Here is a 23,889-nt window from a genome sequence, read left to right on the forward strand (position 1 = left end):
TTGGATTGGATTGGATTGGATTGGGTTGGATGGGTGGAAGAAGAAAAGCGAATAATTCTTAAAATGGTTTTAATTAAAGAAAAGTTGATTTTTAAACACTTTAGGGTTTTATGACTGTTTGCTGCCGCACTGCTTGCATAATGCTTTTGTTATGTTCTTGTTAATTTTCGTTGAATATGAGTAAAAACAAACTCGTGTGCTTATCTAAATATCCCCAATAGACTTTAATTAAAGATGAAAACTTTGATGTTTTAGTGTTACTTTATCCATGGCTTTAAAAGTTTTCGAAGGATGCTAAATTCAATGCAAAATTTCATTAAACAATTGTCTGGGAAAAAGTTCTATCGCCCACATATCTTATGCAATAGTTTCGCCATAGGCGGTTAAACATCTTAAATGAACAATAATTTTTTGATGACTAAACCGATCAGAATCATTATCACTTTAAATTTTTACACGGTTCCCTTTGATGTAATTTATTCCTATTAATGGTTACACTCAAACACTTAATAATCTTATGCTATATTATATTTTGGCATAGTTCGAGATTTTTGCACTTCTGGGTAAAACTTGACGTCTTCAGCTTGAAAGCAAAAGAATTTAGTGATCTTTAAGGATATTTTTTTGCTCATCACTCATAAAGTACAGCCGATAAATTTACTCATAAAGTGCAACACATACACCCTATAAACTCTCATTTTTATCTTAAAAATAGACCGCGCCCATCCAACCTTATAGAGTATGAAAATCCATCTATTTTCCTTATGCTTAGGATTAAGGCGATGGGTATAAAAGATATATATATAATAATAGAATTTACCTACTGGTTCTTTTATATATACTCATCGATCAATGAAAACGAATAAAGATAATATTGTAAAGTTTTTCATAAAAAATTATCGTAAACCATAGGCAAAATTTGCGGTAATAAAATTTAAAAAATAAACATATCATCATATTAGGTCTAGAAACTTTCAGATAGAAAGGGGAAAAGATAACTTTACAACAAACAGATAAAATCTATAGTTTTGCTCTAAAAGTTTGCTTTAAATTGAAATGAATTTAGAGCAGCAAAAAAACTATATACGGCTGCAACCGAATCTGTTATACCCATCAACGCCATTTTAAAGAAAAAAAAAACATTTTTTTTCTCTTTCTTCTTTGTTAATAATGCTGGGCGGGAGTGGCTGATGCTTTCTATTTCTGTTAAATCAAACAGAAAACTTGTATCGTGTGCCTGAAGCAATTATATCTTCATTTTTGGACCACGTGTACGCTTACCATAGCAATTAGTGGATAGATAGAGAGAGAGACGGAGAGAGAGAGAGATAGATAGATAGATAGATAGAGAGACAGAGAGTGAGAGATAGAGAGACAGAGAGACAGAGAGACAAAGGGAGACAGAGAGAGAGAGAGAGAGAGACTGATGGATGGACTAACAAATATTTTTACAACGCTTGATACTAATCAGTGATGTGTAAACTTTATAAGGTATCCGAAGAGCGAAATTTTAATATTCCATAACGTGAAGTAGGCGTGGTTAAATTTTTTTCTTTTTTGTATAGGTGCTTTCGGATCGCCCATAGAATAGAAATAGAAATTTTTGTCGATATATCTGTTCTGGTTCATAAGCAACGAGCAAAGAATCAAATCTCTTTTATTTTTGAAAGCAGAGATGATCTCAGTTGACTAACACTCACTGTGGCCCTGGTCTTTGGCCGATATGGCTCAATTTTAATATCAACCTGCTACACTGCAGAATTTTCAAATTGTTTTTCTCAAATTTCAGGCAAATACTTTTGTTACTCCGACCAGGGAAATGTTTAACACAGAAGGACAGACGGACATGCTTTAATCAGTTTTGAATTCGACACTAATCAAAAATATATTCTGAAGCTGGATGTTCTGGACTGTTACAATCGATTTCACAAAATGATTGTACCTCTCATCCTTCGGTGATGGATGTAAACAGTAGAATATTCAATAAATAGAAAAAAAAAAGTTTTTTTTTAATTTTTTGACCTCGCATCAATGGAAATTTGATGATGAGCGCTTTCATAAACTTTAAAATTTCTCCATCGATATCGATCGTCCGCAGACGTAATTTTAGGGTTAAAAAATGTTTGCTAAATGCAGTCCGCATGTCCTCACCGTCTCAAGTAATAGAGGCAACTTACGATTGGTGTTATCAGAGCGATTGTCGAGAACGAACAGCGGCAAACTGACAACTGTTTGTATTATTCGATAACTAAAAATGACGGCGATGAGTAAGGCTGTTGTAGGACTTGGACTTGCCTCTCGTCTGATATTTTAATGACTACGGATACATTCTTTAATTAATGCTGGCCACCTTTAACATAAAAAAAAAGGAATTTCTCTACCATATAGTTATAGGTACACGTGGCAAACTTGTTTTTATTTTTGCATATTTTACATATGTTATGTTGCAATATCTTCTACAGTCCATGGATAATGACTAAAAAAAAAAATAATTTTTTTGTAATGTGTTCTCAGTTTACATTGTGTTGTAAGCGTGTCGTTTGACCGATTGAACCCATTTTCAATACTAACATGCGCGTCAAAACTTCCAACTTTTTTGCCAAATTTTAAACGGATATCTTAATTCTCGCGACTGGGAAAACATTCACCACGAACGGACGGACAGACAAAAGCATCGATTGATTGAATGTGTATGCGTTGCGTAACCTTGCAAGCTGCAAACATGTCCTACAAACGTTTTTTCGCCATGAAAAAGAAAAAATATGAAAAATTGTTCTTCTTTTTTTTTTTTTACTTCAATCAAGTCTTTTTCACAATTCTAAGGGTATACGTTGCCGCATTGTAATATTTTTGGAAAGTAGATGTATCGCGGAGGCTCTGATAAAATTTGTCATATCTCGTTCCTCCATAGTTTAAACTATGAGCAGTGCATTATAACGCGATCTGACGCAACTGAATGAAAGGCTAATGGTTAATAGAGATCACAACGCTTGTTACAACGCTCGTACAAAACTCTTGCATTTTGCTGCTAAACTGATAACTTTTTCAAATATTTAGGCCTGCTTTAGATTATACCGATTCAGAGAAGCAACGATGACAATAGAGAAATATAGTGAAAACGACAACTGCACGGTTATACGGAAGCGTTTGCAAATATTGCTAATACACCCGTAGGTATTCTCAGTTTCCAACAAATCGTAACCACCCGCAGAAATATGATTTAACCGTCATTTGGAGCTGCCTAAGAAGTTGCGGGGAAAAAAATGAGTACAACTTGTGAGAGAGTGTAAATGATAGGAACGATTGCGGCGACGTCAATGATGATCAGTGTTCTTCAAGTTTTTGAAAGCAATGAACATTAAGTGAATAAATTTTCTCTCCTTATTTTCTGATCAATTAAGGACTTTTTCAAAGACGTTACTTAACTGTTGCTTAGATAAGCTTATGATTTCTTCTTATAATTGGATGCTTGTGCAACCTATATATTCCACAAATTAGCTATGAATGTTAATCAAATGTGAAGCAAAAAATATTGTATAGGGCTCGTCTATAGTATCACTACTATTGCGATGTATAATAATTACTCGACTAGTGTTGCAAGCGCTTCTGACCAATGGACTGTTAATCTACTTTTTAATCTAAATTTCAAGAATCTTGCGTTCATTTTGATTGAAATTGTTGTTGCTTTTTCTTTGTCTGTAGCTCGAAACTCATATCGTAAAAAAAAAGTAAAACGCAGCTAACACTTGTACAAGTTATAAGTGTTCGTGTTTGCATAATTTCAGGCTTGAAGAGGAATATTGTGTTACTTTTGGTGTACAAGATTCGATCTATTCAGGCTAAATATGTATAGGAAATTTTATGAATTCAAGTCACATACATACACATGTAATTTTTTGTTTTTATGCAAAAAATATAAATTTCATGCAATTATTTATTGTAGATATTTATTAATTCATATTTTAATTTTTGCTTTAGTCCTCTGCCTGGATGATTGTGTGAAATGCAAAATGCAAAATGAGAAATAATAGAGAGAGGGAGAGAAAAATATGAGGAAATAATTCTTAAGCATAACAATAATAATCAACAAACATCAAATGTAAATTAAGAACTGACAGCAAACACAAATTTATACTTTCAAAGATGATTTTTTTTATTAAGAAGAGGAAAAAGAATAAGAATAAGAATAGGAAGAGGAAGATAGAAGAAGAATACAAAATAATTGTTGAAAAACAAAGGGAAATACCGAAAGAGAGGAGAGAAATGGGAACTGGGAAGAAAAGAAATGTATTTGCATCAACATACAGCGCAGATATTTGTTATCATATGAATTAAAATGCACTCCCAAACACACGCATACACATCTATATATTATACATATATGTACAATTCAAGGATGACACTGAAATACTTTATAATGTGTTTTGTGTGCCAGGAAAAATTGTTTTTATGTTTTTTTTTTTTTTTTGTTATATTGATGTGAAAGTGTATACGTACAACGTAGAATGGTGCGTGTGTTTGCAATGCGAGCGCAAAAGTGCATTCACATATGCACATAAATTCATACGTCTATTCATTATGTTTTTTGGTGCCATTTTCCCGTTCCTTCGTATTGTTACTCTGTTTGTAATGCTATGTTATTGTTGTTGCTGTTGTTGTTGTTATCTCATGTTATGATAATGTTGATGTTTTACAGCAATTTAAATTCAGTTTTTGAATAGCATTTACATTTCACATGTGATGTACGAGAATGATACATATATATATATATATATATATATATATATATTCGTGAATGTGTGCAATTTTTGTATATATCGCAATAATGTGAATATTAAAATTTTTGTGTGTAAATGATAATAAATTCTGTGTGGTTTATGCATAAATAAACATACATACATACATACACACACAGTCATGCACGCCCACCCCCATACGGTAAGGTCCAATTGCATATTTCAATGTAAGTTTGTATGCAAACGGGTGCAAACAATTGCACGTAGGATATCCCGAACAATTGCGTTAACAACTTTATGTAATTGTAACGTTTGGTCTTGTTTTAATGACTTCAAAGTGCTTTGACTTTTTTTCAATTTTTTCACCTTTTTTTTTTTTTTTTTTTGTTGTTGTTGTTATCTTTTTATATAAAATATATTTCATTAACTGTCAGATTAAAAATCAACTTATTTTTAAAATTTTACTCTAGATTAGTTTTTATGTTATTAACAATGCTGGAGCATTTACGGATTAAAAGCCATTTCCGCCATAAATATCAATCATTCTCTTATCATTATGTACATATGTGCATAATGCAGGCACAAGCATACACTAAACAAATATATAATGTTAATCGATGCTACACCAATGAATACTAACTGAAAATAATTATCATTTTACATTGTACATTGTATTATATTTGAAATCTAATATACATACAAATTATAATTGATTATCATATCATTGTTGCGTGCGTTCTAACAATTTCGTAAATGAAAGAATTTGAGATAGTCGCTTAACTGAAACGATCTCGAAACATCTAGCTTTACTTACTTAGCTCTTCTTCTCCTTTTTCTTCTTCTTCTTCTTCTTCTTCTTCTTCTTTTAATTCTTCCCTTCCTAGCTCATTAGAACTAGATCGATATATGTACACTTTTGGCTTAAACGGACCATATTCGAGAAAAAGTAGATATTTTACAGTTACCTATCATATAGGGATGGGGTAGAAAATTATTCTTAGAAAGCCAGATTTGAACACAATTACAATTATTTAAGATTCGTGCAATAACATATAAATACTATTCAGTTTCAGTAATATTGGTTTTCTTTTCTTTTTTTTTTTAAATATTTTACATAGTTTTATAGCCATCACTGTGGTTTGGATTGCGGTACGCTCATGCACACTCATGCTTGTGAAACTCATGAAGCTTCCGATACTCTATAAAGTACATAAATTGATGGTCGATTGTTTACTGTCAAATTTCGAATCGATATGTCCGTCTGTAAGAGTATGTGGATGTATAGTGCTGGCACTGGCCTTGTCGCAAAAATTAATATAACAAGCTCTCCGTAAGCTGTAAACTGAAAAACGTCTCTCGTTTCTTTAAGCAAAAATTTAAGAAGCTCCGAATCTTATCGCACGATTATTAAATCTTATGCTCATAAAATATTCAAGTTAACTTGGGCGGGTATATATATACCCGAAAGACATTTTTTTTTTTTTTTTTTTCTAAATCGCATCGAGTTGCATTGCGTAGGAAAATACCTCTGTAATAAGATGTGTTCGCTAGAAGTTCGTTATCAGATTTCTAATCCCTTCAAAAATTTCCAAACGAGCTCTCAAACACTAGTAGTAAATCGAAAATTAAGGTCTCATATACATCATGTATGGTCTTTCATGAACGTTCACTCAGTTATGTCCTCTGTATGCATATATATGTATGCAAATGCAGTGATAGGTAAGGAGAAAGTGCGGAAAGAGGGATAGGGTATGGTGGGGCAGCCCAAGAAGCGAGTTGTACGCCCGAGCGATAAATGTTCTTACCGTAACGTTTAACGATCGAGCCTTCACTTTGACTGTGGCCATATGTCAATTTTAATCAAAGTGTGGTTGGCGACACAAGAAGAATTGGACCCGTGTATAGCGGGTTTTTAGTTTGTTTATTGTAAATAGCTTTACAAAGCACGGATAGAGAGGATATCTCTCTATTGCAAAACTCTATCGCATTTGAGATTCGAAGCCGCGACCATAGAATCATTTGTCGCGATTCGTTGTCTACTCGGCTACTTGTACGAATGCTATACGATTTGTATGGGCGTTTATAGGACGACTCTCGCTCACCATTTCGAAATGCATCGTTTCCGAAGTTTCCGTGTAATTTCGAATGTCGTTGTGATCTGAAATATCGGTTGAATTTCACCATGTGCTCCGGGGATGTTAAGCTCATTTAAATCATCCGTTACAGGATGATTGGAAACATTCACCAGCTCGCATAAAAATGTTGTGATATTAATATCAAAACTATTTATGTTTTTTTAAGAGAGATTATCCTTTTGATCCTTCTAATAATGGACAGCGTTCATGGCGCTATCTCATGTCATAATTTTATTCATTTCCTTAAGCTTTGCTGTGCATAACCGTTCTTAGCGAATTGTACGACGATAGTTCATAATACGCAATAATTTAAAGAGAATCGTATTATTTTCTGGCCTTTGCCTAGTTGAAATCCTTGTCACAGCTGAAGCACGTTGACAGTAAACAAGAGAAATCATTGTAGCATACTTTTTACTGCTTTATATAAATCTTTTGATTTGATTGTTTCTTTTAAGGGCACTAAAGAAGTTCCTCTTCTATACTATATTATTCGTCATCATATTCGCTATTATTATTGTTGCTTTATCCGTATTCACTCAACAAACTAAGTAACTAAGTTACTAAGAAAAACTTTTTAAACAGAATTTTTGTATGCATGACTGTGAAAACTTTTATTTACGAATAAAATCATATATATTTTGGTCATTTTGTTTGCATGTTGACTTCTTCTCATTTAACTTCGTTACGCCTGTGTAAGGCTTTCCTAGTAATGATAATCTATCTTGTAATATTTCTAAATTCAAATCGCATAAATGAATCGCAATTCTCCTCTGGGGCGCCACTCTACGAAGTTCGGACTTTAGAATAAGCATAAAACCTCAAAAAAAAATAAAGTTCAATTACTCGTAACTTTGCGTGGGCAGGGTCGATTATTTCAATTTTTTGGACCTCAAGAGTAGAGTGTTTCATAAAGTCGATGGTCAGTCGAATTTCTGCTTTCGAACTTTTATGATTTCTAAGTAACGAACAAAAGACCACAAATTTTTGTTAGGAAAGGCGGACTTGCGTTTAGTTTATGCTCCACTGCGGGCCTCTGCTCGAACTGATTTGGCTCATTTTCAACACCAAACTGCGTGCAAAAACTTTTAACATTTTTACCAAATTTGAAGTCGATATCTTCTTTTATGCGATCAAGTGAGTGTCAAAGACAAACACCACACAGGCACACAGACGGACGGACATGGCTAAATCAACTCGGAATTTCACGTTGATCAGGAATATATATATATACAATAGGGTCTATGAAACTTCCATTGGGGTGTTACGTACAATGGGGAAAAGGAAAAAAATGAGTACACCCCCAGCTTACAGTGATGGGTATAATAATGGCTAATAATTGAATTTATTAAAAAGCGTAGCATTTTTCTGCTTGAGATTTGATTAATAATTTAATCAAGTTATTGGAAATGAATTTCGAGTAACATAGTTGATGTTGCGGTGGTAGGTCATTATTCTATTAAACATTAAATGAATTAATAGGAAATTTCGAAAACGATCGTTAACACTGCAATCTTTGGATAATATCTTCATTTCGTATTTCAAAACGAGTTCCGTTTTAGCTGCAGAAGAAATTTTCATTTAATTAATGATTAGGCGTCAAAGATTACCTTGACTGATAAAATTGCTATTAAAGGATTCTTTGTTCTATTTTTTGTTTTTATTTTTATTTTTATCTTTTTGTCTAATCGGTTCATTTATTTTAACAAATAACTCACTCATCACTCACTCACATCTATTGCAACGTGTAAATCTCTTTCATATTCTCTTTTATTGTCCTTTTTTGGTCTTTGTTCTGTTTCTCTTGAGCAATTTTTCATTTGCGCTCTTTCCTAGTCCAGTTTTACGCTCTTTCTTGAATTGAGTGAGATTCATTCCACTTGTGTGTTCAATGTTTTTAAATGTTACGAAAAAAAAAAAACAAAAAAAAAAAATCTTGAGGAAAAAAAGAAAAATGGCAACAGAAGAAAATCCATTAAAACGAAATCTCATTTTATAATTACAAGAGCGCATATTAGACATTGTGTCTGTGTCTGTGTGTGTGTGTGTGTGTGTGTGTTAGTTAGTTAGTTTATTTCTCTCTTCGATTGTTTGCATAGAAAGTTTTACTTTCCTTTTCAATTTTTTGTGTATGTTGGAGCGAGTGTGAATGGGAGTGAGAGTGCGAGCAAGAGTGCAAGTGCCAGTGTACGTGCATTAAGTTTATGCATGTGCGTGCGTATGTTCGTGAATGCGTGAATTACGGGCTAACGTGTAAATTAATTAAAAATGTAAGACTAAATTATAACAATTGACCTTGTTATTGTGGCACTGTACAATAATTGTTATACATAACGCGTGTTTTCATCTACGATGTAGATGTTGTTGTTGGTGAATATGCATAAAATATGTATGTGTACGGATGTGTGTGTGTGTGTGTGTGTGTGTGTGTGTGTGTGTGTGTGTATTTATGTGTTTGTGTCCATGTATGCATGCATGTTCAAGTGTTGTTCTTTTAAGAGCTTTGCTCTGTTCTTTTCTTTCTGTTTCTGTGGCACAATTCTTTGTTTGGATTTTTCTTTGTTGCTATATTTACTCACGTGCTCTCTGTCGTTTTTCTCTCTTGATGTACATGTGCGTATGTGTAAGTATTGCCCTTTAATTTGCTAAGTATATATATATATATATATATATATATGTATGTGTGTGTGTGCATGTGTGAGTGTGTGCATGTGCGTATGCATGAATTTGTGTAAACAACCCTAGCAAATAGAGTAAAAAAATGTTTTGTTATCGAATTCTCACACAACTCCCACACATTTATTGTTTCTTCACGTTTGGAGCGGGCTTTTAGTCGATATGTAAAACATTTTGTTACCTATATATATATATATGTAGTTATGTATTATAGTAAATTGTTGCTGTTACTAATGGTAACGTACAGTCATCGAATCGCTTAAACGCTTTCGAATTTCTTTTTCAGTTTGATTTTTTTTTTTTAAATATTTGAATAGATTTTAATTCAAATCGCCAAAGCTGTATATATGTCATATCATGGGTTATATTAGGGTTAGAATGTTCACTTTGCTTCAAAGACTCTTAGTCTTCGGAGTGCGTCTATCCATTATCCCAAGCATTCAAAGTAACGCATAAACCGTCGTTTGCGCTCAACTCGGTTATGTTAAACCTTTACACAAATAACTAGGAAAACTTTTCATCTGCACATGTTTTAATAACCTGAGAGTATTGACTGAGTGGCGCATAAATCATTTTTTATGCTTTATGCAACGAGGAGTTAGTTGTATGCCAGATTTTTAAATGAAACCTCTGTAAGTCTACTTCTGTCCATCTCTCCTCTCCCTTCAGTAAGCACAATTTGGTCTTAAAGTCTTTCATTTTGGTTCCATAAAAATAAAGCAATTATTTATCAGTTCATAGATTTCTTTAAAAAATTGAGTAAAAAGTATTTTCAATTAATTTCATTATAATTTTTCCCACGCGTTATCAAGCTTCTTACTCTACGTATGTTTTCGCAATTGCAGTTTTTTTTTTTTTTTTTTAAATATGTTGTTGACGTTCTCCTCTATACACGTATACTTGATTAACGTTGTACAATTTATCTAAAAATGTCATCCTCGATAGCTATCTCTTCCGCTTTTGAATCCTCGACTATCTCGACCTCTAAACATGCTCTAGTCTTGAGCACTTACTTTTCATTCCTCTTACGCTTAGTTGAAAAACCCAGTAATACAAGCCTTGGATTCCCATCAAATTGATAACATATCGAAAATAAGAAATTTATTGTCTAAAGTCTTTTCCTTAATGCATTTCCCTTTCGGACATGTACTTATTAATTGTGTTACTCTTTAGGATTATTTGGTTTCGTCTGCGTATTTACGTCATACGTACATACTAATGGAGACGAATTCGCTGAGTCAATTAATCTATATTAAGAGTATAGATAGATAGTGAAAATTCATTCGAATTATTTAATGAATTTACCGAAGAGTCAATGTAAAAAAGATATTCGAATCGTCGTTGATTCGAATGCTTCCTGGCAACGTCTGAGAAAACCTTTGTGCGCATTTTTCAGATTGCGGTGACAGTGAAATTGCAATGACAAGGGGAGAATGTTCATAGTTGTTCTCATCTTTAGTCTATGAAAATGCATTGATCTTCGAGTTCTCTTCCTATCTCCATTGCAGGCCAAGTCCTCTTCGCATGAGAGTATATTGCTTTTTGCAACCGTAACTCTTTTGACGGTTTTAGAATAACTTTTAAAAATCATCTGCTTAGGTAGAGTGCTTAGGTAAAGTGCTTGCACGAACGAATGTATTCAGCCTGCAGCTCCCGATAGAGTACGATAACTTGTCGTGTCATACAAAGTTGCCCGATATTTGGAGATGAGCTTTGCATTCGTTAAAACACCAGCGTTATGACCCAAAGAAAATACTGGGGTTTATCTCGGCATTTCGCGGCTATATGATCTCATTTTCACGCTAATGGCCAATATTTGCACTTCACGCAATCATGCAGTGATTTAAAAGTCTACAATAGAATAAATCTATCGACAATTGTGAGGCTATAGTGCACCTCAACACCTATACGCTAAGGCTTCTTCTTTCGTCTTTTTTCCAATTTCCCAAAAAAAAAAAAAAAAAAAAAATTTATAATAACAACAACAAAGAATATTATGAACATGATAATAGTACTTGTATGCAATATCACGAGCAATGTAGTGTATCTTAAGTTTGCTAGAATGTACGTAACAGCCAGAAGGGCTTGATATAGACCTACTTTTTATTGTACCGTTCAAATCATAATTATTTTCTGAATCGATTTAAGTTTGTCTCTCCGTTCGCCGAATGTCTGCCCATGCATTTTTTTGCGTAATAATTTTTTACAAACTGATGTGCTTTCGACTAGCGCTGAGTCCTACTCAAGATGGATTGCATCGAACCAATTTTACGATCGTTCTCCATAAGATGCCCTATTTTTAAAGAAGTTGCTGAATGAAAAAATTTGATAGGTTAAGATTTCAGATCCACTTACCAGATAAGTGCTCCTACGAAAGCTAAGCCTAAGCCGTTCTATGGTAGAATTGTTTAATCTTTGGTACATAATAGTACCGTAATATAAAACTGAATACGTGAACTGCGTGAATTTTTTTGAACTCTCGTCCGCTGAGAAGGCTTCTTTAGAGAAGTAAACCTTTATATGTCAAAAGAGTGTAATTTTTGGTACTTTATAGCAAAAATAGCTTAGTAATAATTACATCTGTGACAAGAATATTAGTTCTGGCTCCGTAAATTCATGTTTTGGACCTGCTGCCAATACAAATGTTGTATTTTATATTGAAAGAAGGTAACAGGCAATGGGATGAAGCATATTTAGCTATCGGACTTGTTCCCGACTATAATATTTTTTGATTTGTTTTGTTTAAATTCTGTTGATGATGTGTCAAAGGTATTTGTTCGTTTTTTGCTTTTTGCTTTTCTCTAATAAACATTTTTGTTATTTAGTTTAATTGGTAACAAAATAAGGTATAAAATGTGCGTGTACATGTGTGCGTATATGTTGCGGCTTATGGGTGAATTAATGTTATGTGGTTGCACTATATGTTGATATGTTGGGTATTTCGATTAAAGTTTCTGTGGCTAGGGCTCTCGTTGCCGTTGTTGGTTTTGTTTTTGTTATTCACTTTATAGATATAAATTCCTTTTTGTTCTTTTTTTTTTTTTTTTTTTTTTTTTTTCTTGTTATTGATTTATGTTGTTAAACAGTAACAATTTGTAATTGATTTACAGGGATTGTTGGTTAATATTGGCTTGTGGGAGACATAGTGACGCAGCGAATATTTTTACAGCATCGTAATTATAGATAAATATGATTACACAAAAACATGAAAGTCCTTTTCATTGGGTTTTTGAAAGTTTCACATCATTTGTAACAAACCATATCGATGAAGGAGATCGTATCGTAACGACATAAGTCAGAGTTGATATGTGTGTGAACGAAATCGAATAGAAAAATCTGCTGCAAGGATTAGTTAAGAAAGCAAGGAATCGCAATAACGTCAAATTCTACCCATTGCTCATTGCTTATCACGGAAAGTGAAACTAAAATGCTAGGTGCGCAACTTAGGTTTAAAGCGTTTAATACCTAGGGTAATCCAAACGGCACATGTAGTGGACACATTTGTCTAAACTTTCATTTTTTACACCTTCTGCCAGGTTCGCATTTTCACTTGTTCCGATGCCCGATGACTGTAAAGTGAAGTGTAAAATTGTTTGGCTGAATGGTTTCGATCGAAGAACACGTCATGGTATTGTCATGGTATTCACATATTCGGAGAATAGTTTTAACAAAACCTATTTTCAAATTTTCATTAAAGAGAATAAAAAAGAAATTCCGGGTATTTAGTAGCGCGCCTATTAGATACGCAAAGTACATTTCGATAATTGATATAACGCAAATTAGTGCAACAAGACGATGCTTTAAATTACATTTTAAAAGTTTGCTGCACCGAAAAACGCATCAACAGATAAACATCCGCATTATCTGCGGCGATAATATTTTTTTGACAAAATCGTAGGACCACTTTTAAAATCAGGTATGGCCAACAGACGGGCAAGTGATGTCATCGGGACGCGACTGCTACCTTTAAAGTTTCAAATAATTCAATTTGCTCGCACACGAAAACGTAGCGAACGGATTGTATCTGCCCTCACTATCGGCTCAACTGCTCTCAACAGCTCTCAAATGCGAAATATGTTTATGAGATTTTTTTTGTTGCCGCACTTATGCCGCACGGTAATTGGACCTTGAAATATTTATTGACAAATGCACAAACTGAGTAATGAGGAATAACTCACGAAACTTTGGTTTAGCTTACGCTTTATTGCGGGCGTGCGCTCTGCCCAATTTGATCCATTTTCAAATCCAACCTGCGTACAGAAACTTTTATTGTTTCTAACGAATTCCAACTCGACATTTTCATTTTTGCGATCAAGCGAGTTTCACTGACATACACACAGACGGCACAGGCTCAGACATTCCCTAATCGATTCAGAATTTCACGCTGATCAAGAATATATCGACATTATAGCGTCTCTAAAGCTTCCTATTCGCTGCTGCAAACATTATGAAAAAATGAACGGTGGGAGGCAATTAGCATATATACGAAATGACGCGAAACGATTTATTTGAAGAATTCTCTACAAGACAGCCAAATTGAACATATGAGCTGATAAATTTACAACCACCAAATTTACTTATCAAAAATTAGTTGGCTGAAAAAGCAATACCTGTGACGTCTGATGCTTCTCTAAATCGAGAAACCTTTCTCCGCATTCTTGATTTGATCGGATCAACTTATCGTTGCGAAACGTTCCATCCCCGTCAATGTAACGTAGAAAGAGCAAAATCAGATCTATAAATAATGGATGAAAATTTTAAAAGCAAATCTTCGAATACAAGCTACAAGCGAATTATATCATAATTATATGATGTAATAATAAATCAGGAACGCATCTTATTGAAGTCTGAGTAATACCTATGTTCATTGGATTCATTTTATTACATGATAGTAATAATAATTTGTGTCCTTTCGTAAAATCCATTCAATCTATTTTCATCTCCCTCATGATATTAAAATTGATGTATGCCTGTTGATTGAAAAAAAAAAAAAAAAAAAAAAAAAAAATTACCCACCTCTGTCTGAAGCCATATATTTTGTAAAAGTTGTTACATAACTCCATAAACATTGATTATCTTTAGAAAGCACTAACGCAAAAGAAATTAATCTCAATTTAAGTGAAAGTCTTTGATAAGAGCTACCTAGACTTTAGCATCCGGCAATCGTGCAACTTTTAATAAGAATACAGTAATCCGAACTATAACGCGGTACCCTTATAACGCGTTTTCATATTACACGATTTCAATCCCCCGTATAACGCGGGGCTTTCCCACATACATTGTTCTTAGTTTAGTTTGATTTTAATAAAACGTTATACAGGTATACTCCTATAACGCGTTTTCCTACAACGCGGAACCAATCTACCGCGTTATAGGGTGGATTACTGCACTTGTATATTTTTGCTTGTGCGAAGCCTTTTGAAACCTTCAAAAACATGAAAATTTTGTGAAAATTTACTTAGCACTTGGAACAATACTTAGTTTAATAGTTTAGTATGAATAAGATGAGTAACGATATGTCTGGATCAACATAGATCAGTTCTTTGATCAATTATTTTATGGTTTAGTTTTGAGCGGATCTCATTTCTGTTTTCTTTTCCAAAACTTCTTAGTCACACGCGGGATGAAAATTTTATAGAAATTGTCATTAAGATTATTTCATATTGACTCTTTCGGCCAGACTAATATTTAATAAAATTCGACAATCGAAACACGATTATCAGGAAAACTCAGTAATCTAGCTAACATCGCGAACGTAATACCGATTCGTTTAAAGCGCAACTATTGTATTATGGTTGCTGAGAGAGCTTCGCAAGGTCGCGGTTAGATTGTGCGTGATTTTGATAATCAATCTCTAGCTTTTAATAGAGTGTGGAAGTGAAACGATTTCGTTTCGAACTCTCTCAATATGTCGGTCAATAAGTCCTGGGACTTGGTAAGTTTGCGTTTTTACAAAATTCGATTTTATTCGTCAAAAGTGCTATAAAACGCTTCAATTTCAAAGCTTTTCTAATCGTTCGAGGCCGTTTTCCCAAGCTGCTGCTGCATTTGATTCAAACCATTTTTCTTAAAACATTCTTTCGAGATTTACGAAAAAAGTGAATCTAAGTGTATTTCTGTCCGCCTTATTTACATTTGTTTAAGCTGCACCTTGTAACCTTTTTTAGATATTTTGATGAAATGCGGCACACCGATCTATTTTGGCGCAAAGACGAATGCTGTTGAAAATGATTCGCATCGGATCACCTTTTCGACCATTTTCTACGTGACGCTTTACTTTACGTGAATAGGCTTAGTACGGTGCAGAGTATTTAACGGTAGCCTAACGGTGCATGCAGACAATATTTTTTGTACTCTTTTAAAATCAATGAACAACCGACACGTCGTCATTTTCGACAGGCAAGTCGGTTGTCGTAACACTTATCATAGTGAGCGATGATCGAAACATGAACTTTGAATTTTTGCCTTGTGGCAATGTTGTTGTGTGCAATAAAAGTAGAGTCACTAAAATCGATGGAACTGGTAAATGAACGGTCGAATTGTCGATGGCACGAAATCTCGTATGCGATTTAAAGCACTTAGCGAAAACGATATGGGCATGGCATCTATATGTTAGTCTACTATGTGCTACAGAAGTTCGAAAGTCGATTTCATTATTCGAATTGGATATTGTCGCAATCGACTTTCAGCGTTTATGCCTGTTAAAAAATAAATTGTAGAAATCCAACAATAATTTTTAATTAAGGAATTTTCGAATATCACTAATAATTTTAAATCTGAAATTTGCACTTCCATTGATACCGCAACGTAACGTATCTACTTTCGCTAATTAATACCTATTTTTTTTTAGATATACAATCGTTCTAATGTCTAGGACATTTTGTTTGTAGTCGCATTAATGTGGCAATAAACCTGATGGTGCTTTAGTCGTTATTACCCACTATTAATCCAAACAAATGCATAATGGTTAACTGTAATGCCCGATGGCAATAATTGAGAGAGCACACCATATACAAATTATATTCAAAAAGCACCTGCTTTAGATGAATACATACATACAGCAAATATACGATACCCATACACACAATTGGCCGATTTATGCGTTAAAAAAAAAAAAAGGAAAGGTTTTTATCATTGAAAATTTCACAATGCAATCTCCATAAGCAGAGCAAGAAAAAAAAAAAAAAAAAAATACTAGAAAACATCATCGAAATATGTTCTTTGTATCTATTTAATTGATAACATTTGAAAAATCAATTGTTTTTCATTACTTGAAAAATGATAAGCAAATAAAAAATGTTAAATCGTTAAGCAATAAATGTCGTTACTTGTAGTTTGCTAAAAGTTAATAAAGTGTAAAGTGTTTTCGTAATATAAATGAAAAATATAAAATCCTTACAAGTTAATAAACTCCTTCTTTACTACCCGCCTACTGTCTGTTGCTAAATCAAAAATTGTGAAAATATTGCCAGTGGCGCTTAGTGTGCATGGGTGAGAGAATCGTAAGCATTTGGTAACTACGACTTTGCGATGGCTTCTCACTGAAATTGCTATTCCTTTTCTCTTTTCTTCATAAAATTAAAATTAAAAAAACGCAGTTGTTGTCTAGATTCTACAGCAACTTAATTCTACGATATCATTTGATTTAATTGGGTATGAGTAGGGCACAACAACAAATTGCAAAAAAAAAGAAAAAGGAGGAAAAAAAAAAAGTCTTCTCATTATCGCACCTTTTTGCAAACATATATCACTTGGCACAGTCGGAGTCCGAAACGAAAGCTAATATCTCCCAGTCACGAGATATTTAAAAAAATTTATTACTTTTTTTTTTCGTTATTTAATTTTAATTCTTGCTACCAGACTATGTTCTTCTTAATATATTTAATAGAAGTTAAGAAGCTATGTTGACAAAAGGAATAAATTCAATAATAGTTTAAAATAGAACCCTTCGTACCTTACGATCATCTAATTGCAAAAGTTTGCCGTCTCTAGCCCATTCATGGATCAGTGAAAGTTTTAAAAGAACAAATATTAACAATTAAATAAAAATTATTTTCCCTCTCGGTTATCTCATAACTTAGGCATTTTGCAAAAATTGATGACAAAAATATTACCTTGCCAGCATTGGATTATAGAAATCGTTACGCATTAAGTACATGCAAAAAAAAAAAAAAAAAAAAAAAAAACAAATAAAACAAGTAAAAACATTATAGCGGGCCACGACCACCCCAACCCGTAAATACTCTAAACCATCTTACGGTTATTGATAAAAAGATTTTTCGAAATAAGTCTTTATATGGGAAAGGAAGATCGAAAAAATGGTCCGACCTGAACCATTTTCAAAAGCGTTCATTTGCGTTCGGGCCAAGACACGTTCATCAAAATATCTCAAGAATTGTAGCGTGAAGGTTTAAAAACCGGACAGAGTGACAGACAAGCTAACGCGTTAGATTCAGAAAATGATTCCGGATCTATGCTAAGGCCCTTCCAGATATTGCATACATACATTCGCACAAGCTTAATACACCCTTGTCTTACGTGTGTAACGTAGGATGTAAAGGTTAAGCAAAATAATTTCGTCTTCGAGTTTACTTATATAGTTAGGCAAATGAGTTAATTAATTAGCCTTATTTGTGCCTTTAAACATTTTTTTTTTTTTGTCTCTTCATATATATTTGATTGGTATATTTAATAAAATTTTACTTTAATGTAATTAAATTAAATTTTGTTGTTTATTTATTTAATTGTTTTGTTTTGTTTTTTTTTTCCTAATTTTTGCCTGACAACTTTAAATTAACATCTTATGCCTGTAACTGTGTATGTGTGTTATTATTGTATTTTTATAACTGTCTTACCTAATTGCCTACTTCACCCGTATGTACATATATATATATATATATATATATATACATATATTGTTACAATTATTATGCTTGCTGTTGTTATTCAATAATTTTCATCACACGTATCATTGTATCGTCAACAACACTTGAATTGACTGTGTCTTGCGTCTTTTGTTGTAGAATTTTGGAAAGCAAAATAAGGTTTGTGTTGTTTCCTTATATTTTTCATTTCTTTTTTCCTTATTGCTCTTATAAATTTATTTATCTGCTTTCTCTTCGTTCAAATCTAATTTGCTTTGATAAAACGTGCAAAAATGAATTTTGTTTTTTGTCATTTTCTCTCATCAAACGCAGACAACAATCGCTTCTGTCAGATGAGCAAGCAAAAGAAGTTGAGCAAATACTGTCAGCAGCACCCAATGTAGGAGTAGCTGTAGCTGCTGTGGTTGCAACAGCCACTTCGCCAACTTGCATTAAAAATCTCATTGAGGAAACAACACCACAGACACCCTCGCCGCCTGCACAACAACAGCAGCAACATCAATCAATAGATTTAAATAACCTGAACAATAATAAATCTGTTAATGAATTTAGTAACGATAGCACCGAAAGTCAAGTTAGCGGTGAAAATGAGCGAAATTTAGATGCAGGTGTAGCACTGGTGACAAACAAATTGTCCAACTTTTACAACGACAACAATGCGGATAATGATGATGATGATGACGATGATGATAATGATGATGATGATGACAAAGATATTGAAGATGTTGATGTTGTCGGTATAAGTGCTGCTAGTGAATGCTTAAATACAACGTTTACCTTCACTAACAATAATATTCAATTAGACCATACACGTCATGATGACGATGAGCCAGAATGGTTGCGCGATGTTCTAGAAGCACCCAAGCGTAGTTTAGAGAATTTGTTAATCTTGCAAACAAATACAGAGTATAAGGATATACCTCGTCGTGATACTGTGACAAGCGATGTAGTGGTCGTGACAACTGCATCAAAAATCGAGACTACTTATGACGAAGTCAATGACAGTACAACGATTTATATATCAGCCTCAGGCAGTAACGATCAGTTACAGTCACGCTCCCCTATCAAGCAAGATCAGCAAGAGTCATTATTGAATCGATCTTTCCTTCAAGATTCCGGCCCAAACAGTATACAACAACCGAATGGTAATAATAGTATCGCCAACGAATCACTACATGAGTCTTTAGTATCTGTTGAATCGACCCAATCGGATGTGACTCTAAATCAAACAACAACTATTGACGATAGCATTATATCGAGTAAACACAATTCAACATATTCGTTAGCGGAAAATGATCAGAATTCTTTAAATACAACAACAACCACAGCCACAGAATTAGATGAGTCTCAATATTATATACCCGAATATCCGCCCATACGCAGTAAAGAAGTGTACGTGGAGGGCGGTGTGCATTATTTTGAAGATGGCAATTTTTGGATGGAAGTACCAGGTAATCCAATAACAAATCATAAAATTGCTACCAACATATTCATGTGTCGACTTTCTCTACATATATATGTACACGTATATATATATATATGTACATGTAGATTTATCGACGAATAACAGAAAAGAACGTAAACAGTTGATAAATTGCTTGTGGACTTTTAAATTAATTGCACAAGTCGAATTGGCAAATTGTCATTATCGGCCCCCAAAAACACGATCAGGCAAGATCGGCACTTCAATACCCTACAATTAGGACAATTTTTCCAATATTTTGGTGACACGCACATTATTTCCAAGTAAAAGCATACTTTTGATGAAAGCCTTTATAAGAGAAGGGGACGCCAAACGCGAACTGATCGGATCGAAATTTAGTAAAATTAATATTCTTGACATAGATCGTATTATCCTTGACTTATTTTCATCATAAAAGCTAAAAATTGCATTTTATTGTCATATAAATGATTATTTTTCATGCATAATCTTATCTGAGTTGAAGTCCCAAAGCATAGACACATTTGGTCCGAATTTGGTAAAGTCCATTTTTATGCCAAATTTCTACATTGGATTAATTTTCATAAGCAAATACTACAAAATTAGCTATCTTTACCGTGTAAAGGCTAAAATTCCCTGAGAGAGGAAGGAGTCGCAAAAACCGGATCATCATATGATCCAAACTTTTCCATCAATTTAGTATGTTACGGGCAATTTCGAAAATCACAAAATTATTTCTTTCACAATAACGATTTATATATCCGATACAATGCATTTTAATAGGACCCGTCTCTGGGTCAAGACACATTGATGTACCAAATTTTGTCAAAATAGCTGAAAAATTACAACCTTTAGGTTGAACACAAAAACGCACGGGACCAGACATCGGGCAGACGAACGAACAACAGTAGATATAATAAAAGGTGGGTCCATCTTAAGTCCTTGTCGAGACTGCATACAATCACACAAAGTTAATATACAAAAAGTAGTGTAGAGTATAGATAATCCATAGGTAATAAAATAGGCGATCGAATTCCATTGTTGTATATATGATAATATAAATAATTTTTTTGTTTATTTTATCTTTTTTCTTGAAGGTCTTTTAGATTTTGACGACGACGAGCTCTCTTATCCTCCTATACCTATTAAGAAAAATCCCAAAGTGCGTTTTAGTTCGGGACCTATTCAAGTTTATTCCACGTTTTCTGTAACAGACTATGATCGTCGCAATGAAGACGTTGACCCGGTGGCTGCTTCCGCAGAGTATGAGCTGGAAAAACGTGTCGAAAAAATGCACGTTTTCCCTGTCGAACTGATGAAGGGGCCCGAAGGTTTAGGTCTTAGTATTATTGGTATGGGTGTCGGTGCCGATGCCGGTCTCGAGAAATTAGGCATATTCGTGAAAACTATAACCGATAACGGTGCAGCTGCTCGTGACGGTCGCATACAAGTGAGTTGAAATTTCTAAGTTTTAAGATATGAAGTTTTAGCCTATCCCGGTGTAAAAGACTCTGATTAAAACTTAAAAATTTGCTCAGGTTAATGATCAAATTATCGAAGTCGATGGTAAAAGTTTAGTGGGTGTCACTCAAGCGTACGCAGCTTCAGTATTGCGCAACACATCTGGTCTAGTCAAATTTCAAATAGGTCGTGAACGCGATCCCGAGAATAGCGAAGTGGCTCAATTAATACGACTCAGCCTACAAGCAGATCGAGAAAAGGAAGAAAGGCTGAAAAGGTAAACTGTTTCCATTGATACTCAAGCCTAAATAATTAATTAATTTCAATTCATTTATATTTTGTTTAATTATTTTAGACAACAAGAAGAATACCTTAGACGTACCCTTGACTATTCAGAGGACTCAACCCAGCCGGTTTCGGCCAATTCAAGCGTTTGCGAGGGACCCACCAGTCCTGTGCAAGTCGAACATCCCATGGAGGTCGAAGCGACGCATTCACAAGAGGTAGAGTCTCTTAAGAGACTACTACAAGAGGTAAGCCTATAAAAGAAAGGATTTATTTAAAATTGTCACGGTCAAGCGAACTTTTCACATCTTTTTTTTTTTTTTTTTTTTTTGTCAAATTTAATGCGCGCTTCTCGGATCGGAATATACAGCATAAAGCGGTAATTGTAAAAAGAAAAAAAAAAAAAACAGAAAAAGAAAAAGAAGATCCATAAATATTATTATATTTTATATATAATTTTTTATTCGAATTTTAATTTTCAAAAATTACGAAAAATTTAAAAAAATAATTTAGAAAATAATTTAGTTAAGTTTAAAAACATTTTTTGTTAGTGAACAAATTATTTAAAAAACCATCGTTTCATTTGTTTTTATTTACTATCCAAGTCATTTTATTTTATATTTTAATTATTAAATTTCAATTTTTTTCATTTATTTTTTTTTTTTTTTTTTTTTTTTTTTTTTACTTTAAGAGCGAAATCAACTGCCTTTTGAAAGAAGACATTATAGAAAATCTTAAGCGAAAGGTGGGTGAATATGATTTTCAGACATTTTTAGATTTTGGAGTGAGTGACATCGAGGAGAAGGAGGAGGAGGAAGTACTCAAACTTGTTCTATTTAATTCATATGAATTGTTAAAGATCCACGAATCCCGAGGTCAATGTATCTTTTGATCACTTGAAGTGAACTAATCCTTGCCAACTATAGATTGATCTGAATTTGATGAAATAGCGAAACATCAAATTAAATAAAACGAAATAACGCAATAGATGGATTTAATAATTGTAACGAAAATTAAAGTTCTTCGTCGATGTTATATAAGTTAATGATATGTTAATCAAAAGTCTACATTTTTTCATTCATAAGCTTCAAGAAGCAAATTTCCGATACATTGGGCTTCAAACATTTTTTCTTATTCATTATGGTCGATGTAGAATAATATTCTTCAAGGATACTCGGTAACTATTAAAGATCGTAAAAGTTTTATTAAAAAGCTATATACACCGATATTTATTTGTTATAAAAAGATACGTGTTTGAAAACCACTTTTCGGATCAATTCGATTTCAGAACGTATCTATGCATCAAACTTCAACTTTTCATCTAAGTTGCTTTGCTAGTTTGCATATTTCAAATAGAAAGAGACATTGATACATCGATTCAGAATCTTAAATCTGATTAAAATATATCCTATTAGATATATTCTTTGTACAGTGTGCACAGTTCATAGAAATCATCGTGAAAAACTATATATTTATATAGTAATTTGTGCTCTTTCCCTGTTATTATGCATTCAACGTTATTTGTATTTGATTTTTTTCATAAATTGTATGTACGTAATATGTCGTTTTTTAATATATCGTTCTTATACAGCTAGTCAAATTGGAGACGACTGGTAATGAAAATGAATTGCTCAGTGAACGTTTACGTCAGAGTGAACGCGAATTAGGTAATATTAAGAAAGAGGCTGCCAATCTGCAGAATATGTTGCAACAATCCCAGGCTCAGTATATGGCTTTGGATAAGAAATATAATAAAGCGAAACGTTTAGTACGCGAATATCAGCAACGTGAAGTCGATATGTGCCATCGTGAAGAATTTTATCAGCAATTGCTGCAAGAAAAAGATACCGAATATAATGCTTTAGTGAAAAAGTTAAAGGATCGTGTCATTATATTGGAACACGAGTTGCAAGAGACACAACGTAAAGCTGGTTATGCGATTAGTCTACCTTATGACAGTGCCACACTTAAGCTAACGCCGCAAATGATGCGTAGAGCACCACCGAAGCCTTTGTTTCAAAAACTGGAGACTGAATTATCCGATACCGAAATATCGGATTTGTCGCCGGATGGTGAGGGCGTTAAGACTGCCACCGTGGAACGTAAGAATCCCGTTAAGGATGAATTGGATGCTGCAGTGCCACAACATGAATTGCTCGATAATTCAGCTAATAAAACGAAAATCGATTTGGGTAAGTTTATGTATGAAAACATGATCTATTTCCCGATCTCTCTCTCTCTCTCTCTCTCTCTCTCTCTCTCTCTCTCTCTCT

At 33.6% G+C, this 23,889-nt stretch overlaps 1 protein-coding gene across 11 annotated transcripts in view; it reads left to right on the top strand.

Moving 5' to 3' along the window:
- Positions 1–23,889, top strand: part of LOC119645162 — a 106,205-nt gene that overhangs the window by 72,942 nt on the left and 9,374 nt on the right. For 6 of the 11 annotated variants that reach the window (XM_038045129.1, XM_038045133.1, XM_038045131.1 and 3 more), the window contains exons 4-11: positions 18,568–18,588; positions 18,742–19,880; positions 20,968–21,320; positions 21,409–21,608; positions 21,687–21,864; positions 21,987–21,995; positions 22,308–22,361; positions 23,208–23,808. In XM_038045129.1, coding sequence (XP_037901057.1) covers positions 18,568–18,588; positions 18,742–19,880; positions 20,968–21,320; positions 21,409–21,608; positions 21,687–21,864; positions 21,987–21,995; positions 22,308–22,361; positions 23,208–23,808 — 2,555 coding nt within the window. The remainder of the gene's footprint in view (positions 1–18,567; positions 18,589–18,741; positions 19,881–20,967; positions 21,321–21,408; positions 21,609–21,686; positions 21,865–21,986; positions 21,996–22,307; positions 22,362–23,207; positions 23,809–23,889) is intronic. The other 5 variants (XM_038045132.1, XM_038045140.1, XM_038045134.1 and 2 more) reach the window with 4 other exon arrangements.

The sequence above is a fragment of the Glossina fuscipes genome, unplaced genomic scaffold (genome assembly GCF_014805625.2).
Source record: "Glossina fuscipes isolate IAEA_lab_2018 unplaced genomic scaffold, Yale_Gfus_2 1, whole genome shotgun sequence".
Taxonomy (NCBI): Eukaryota; Metazoa; Arthropoda; class Insecta; order Diptera; family Glossinidae; genus Glossina; species Glossina fuscipes.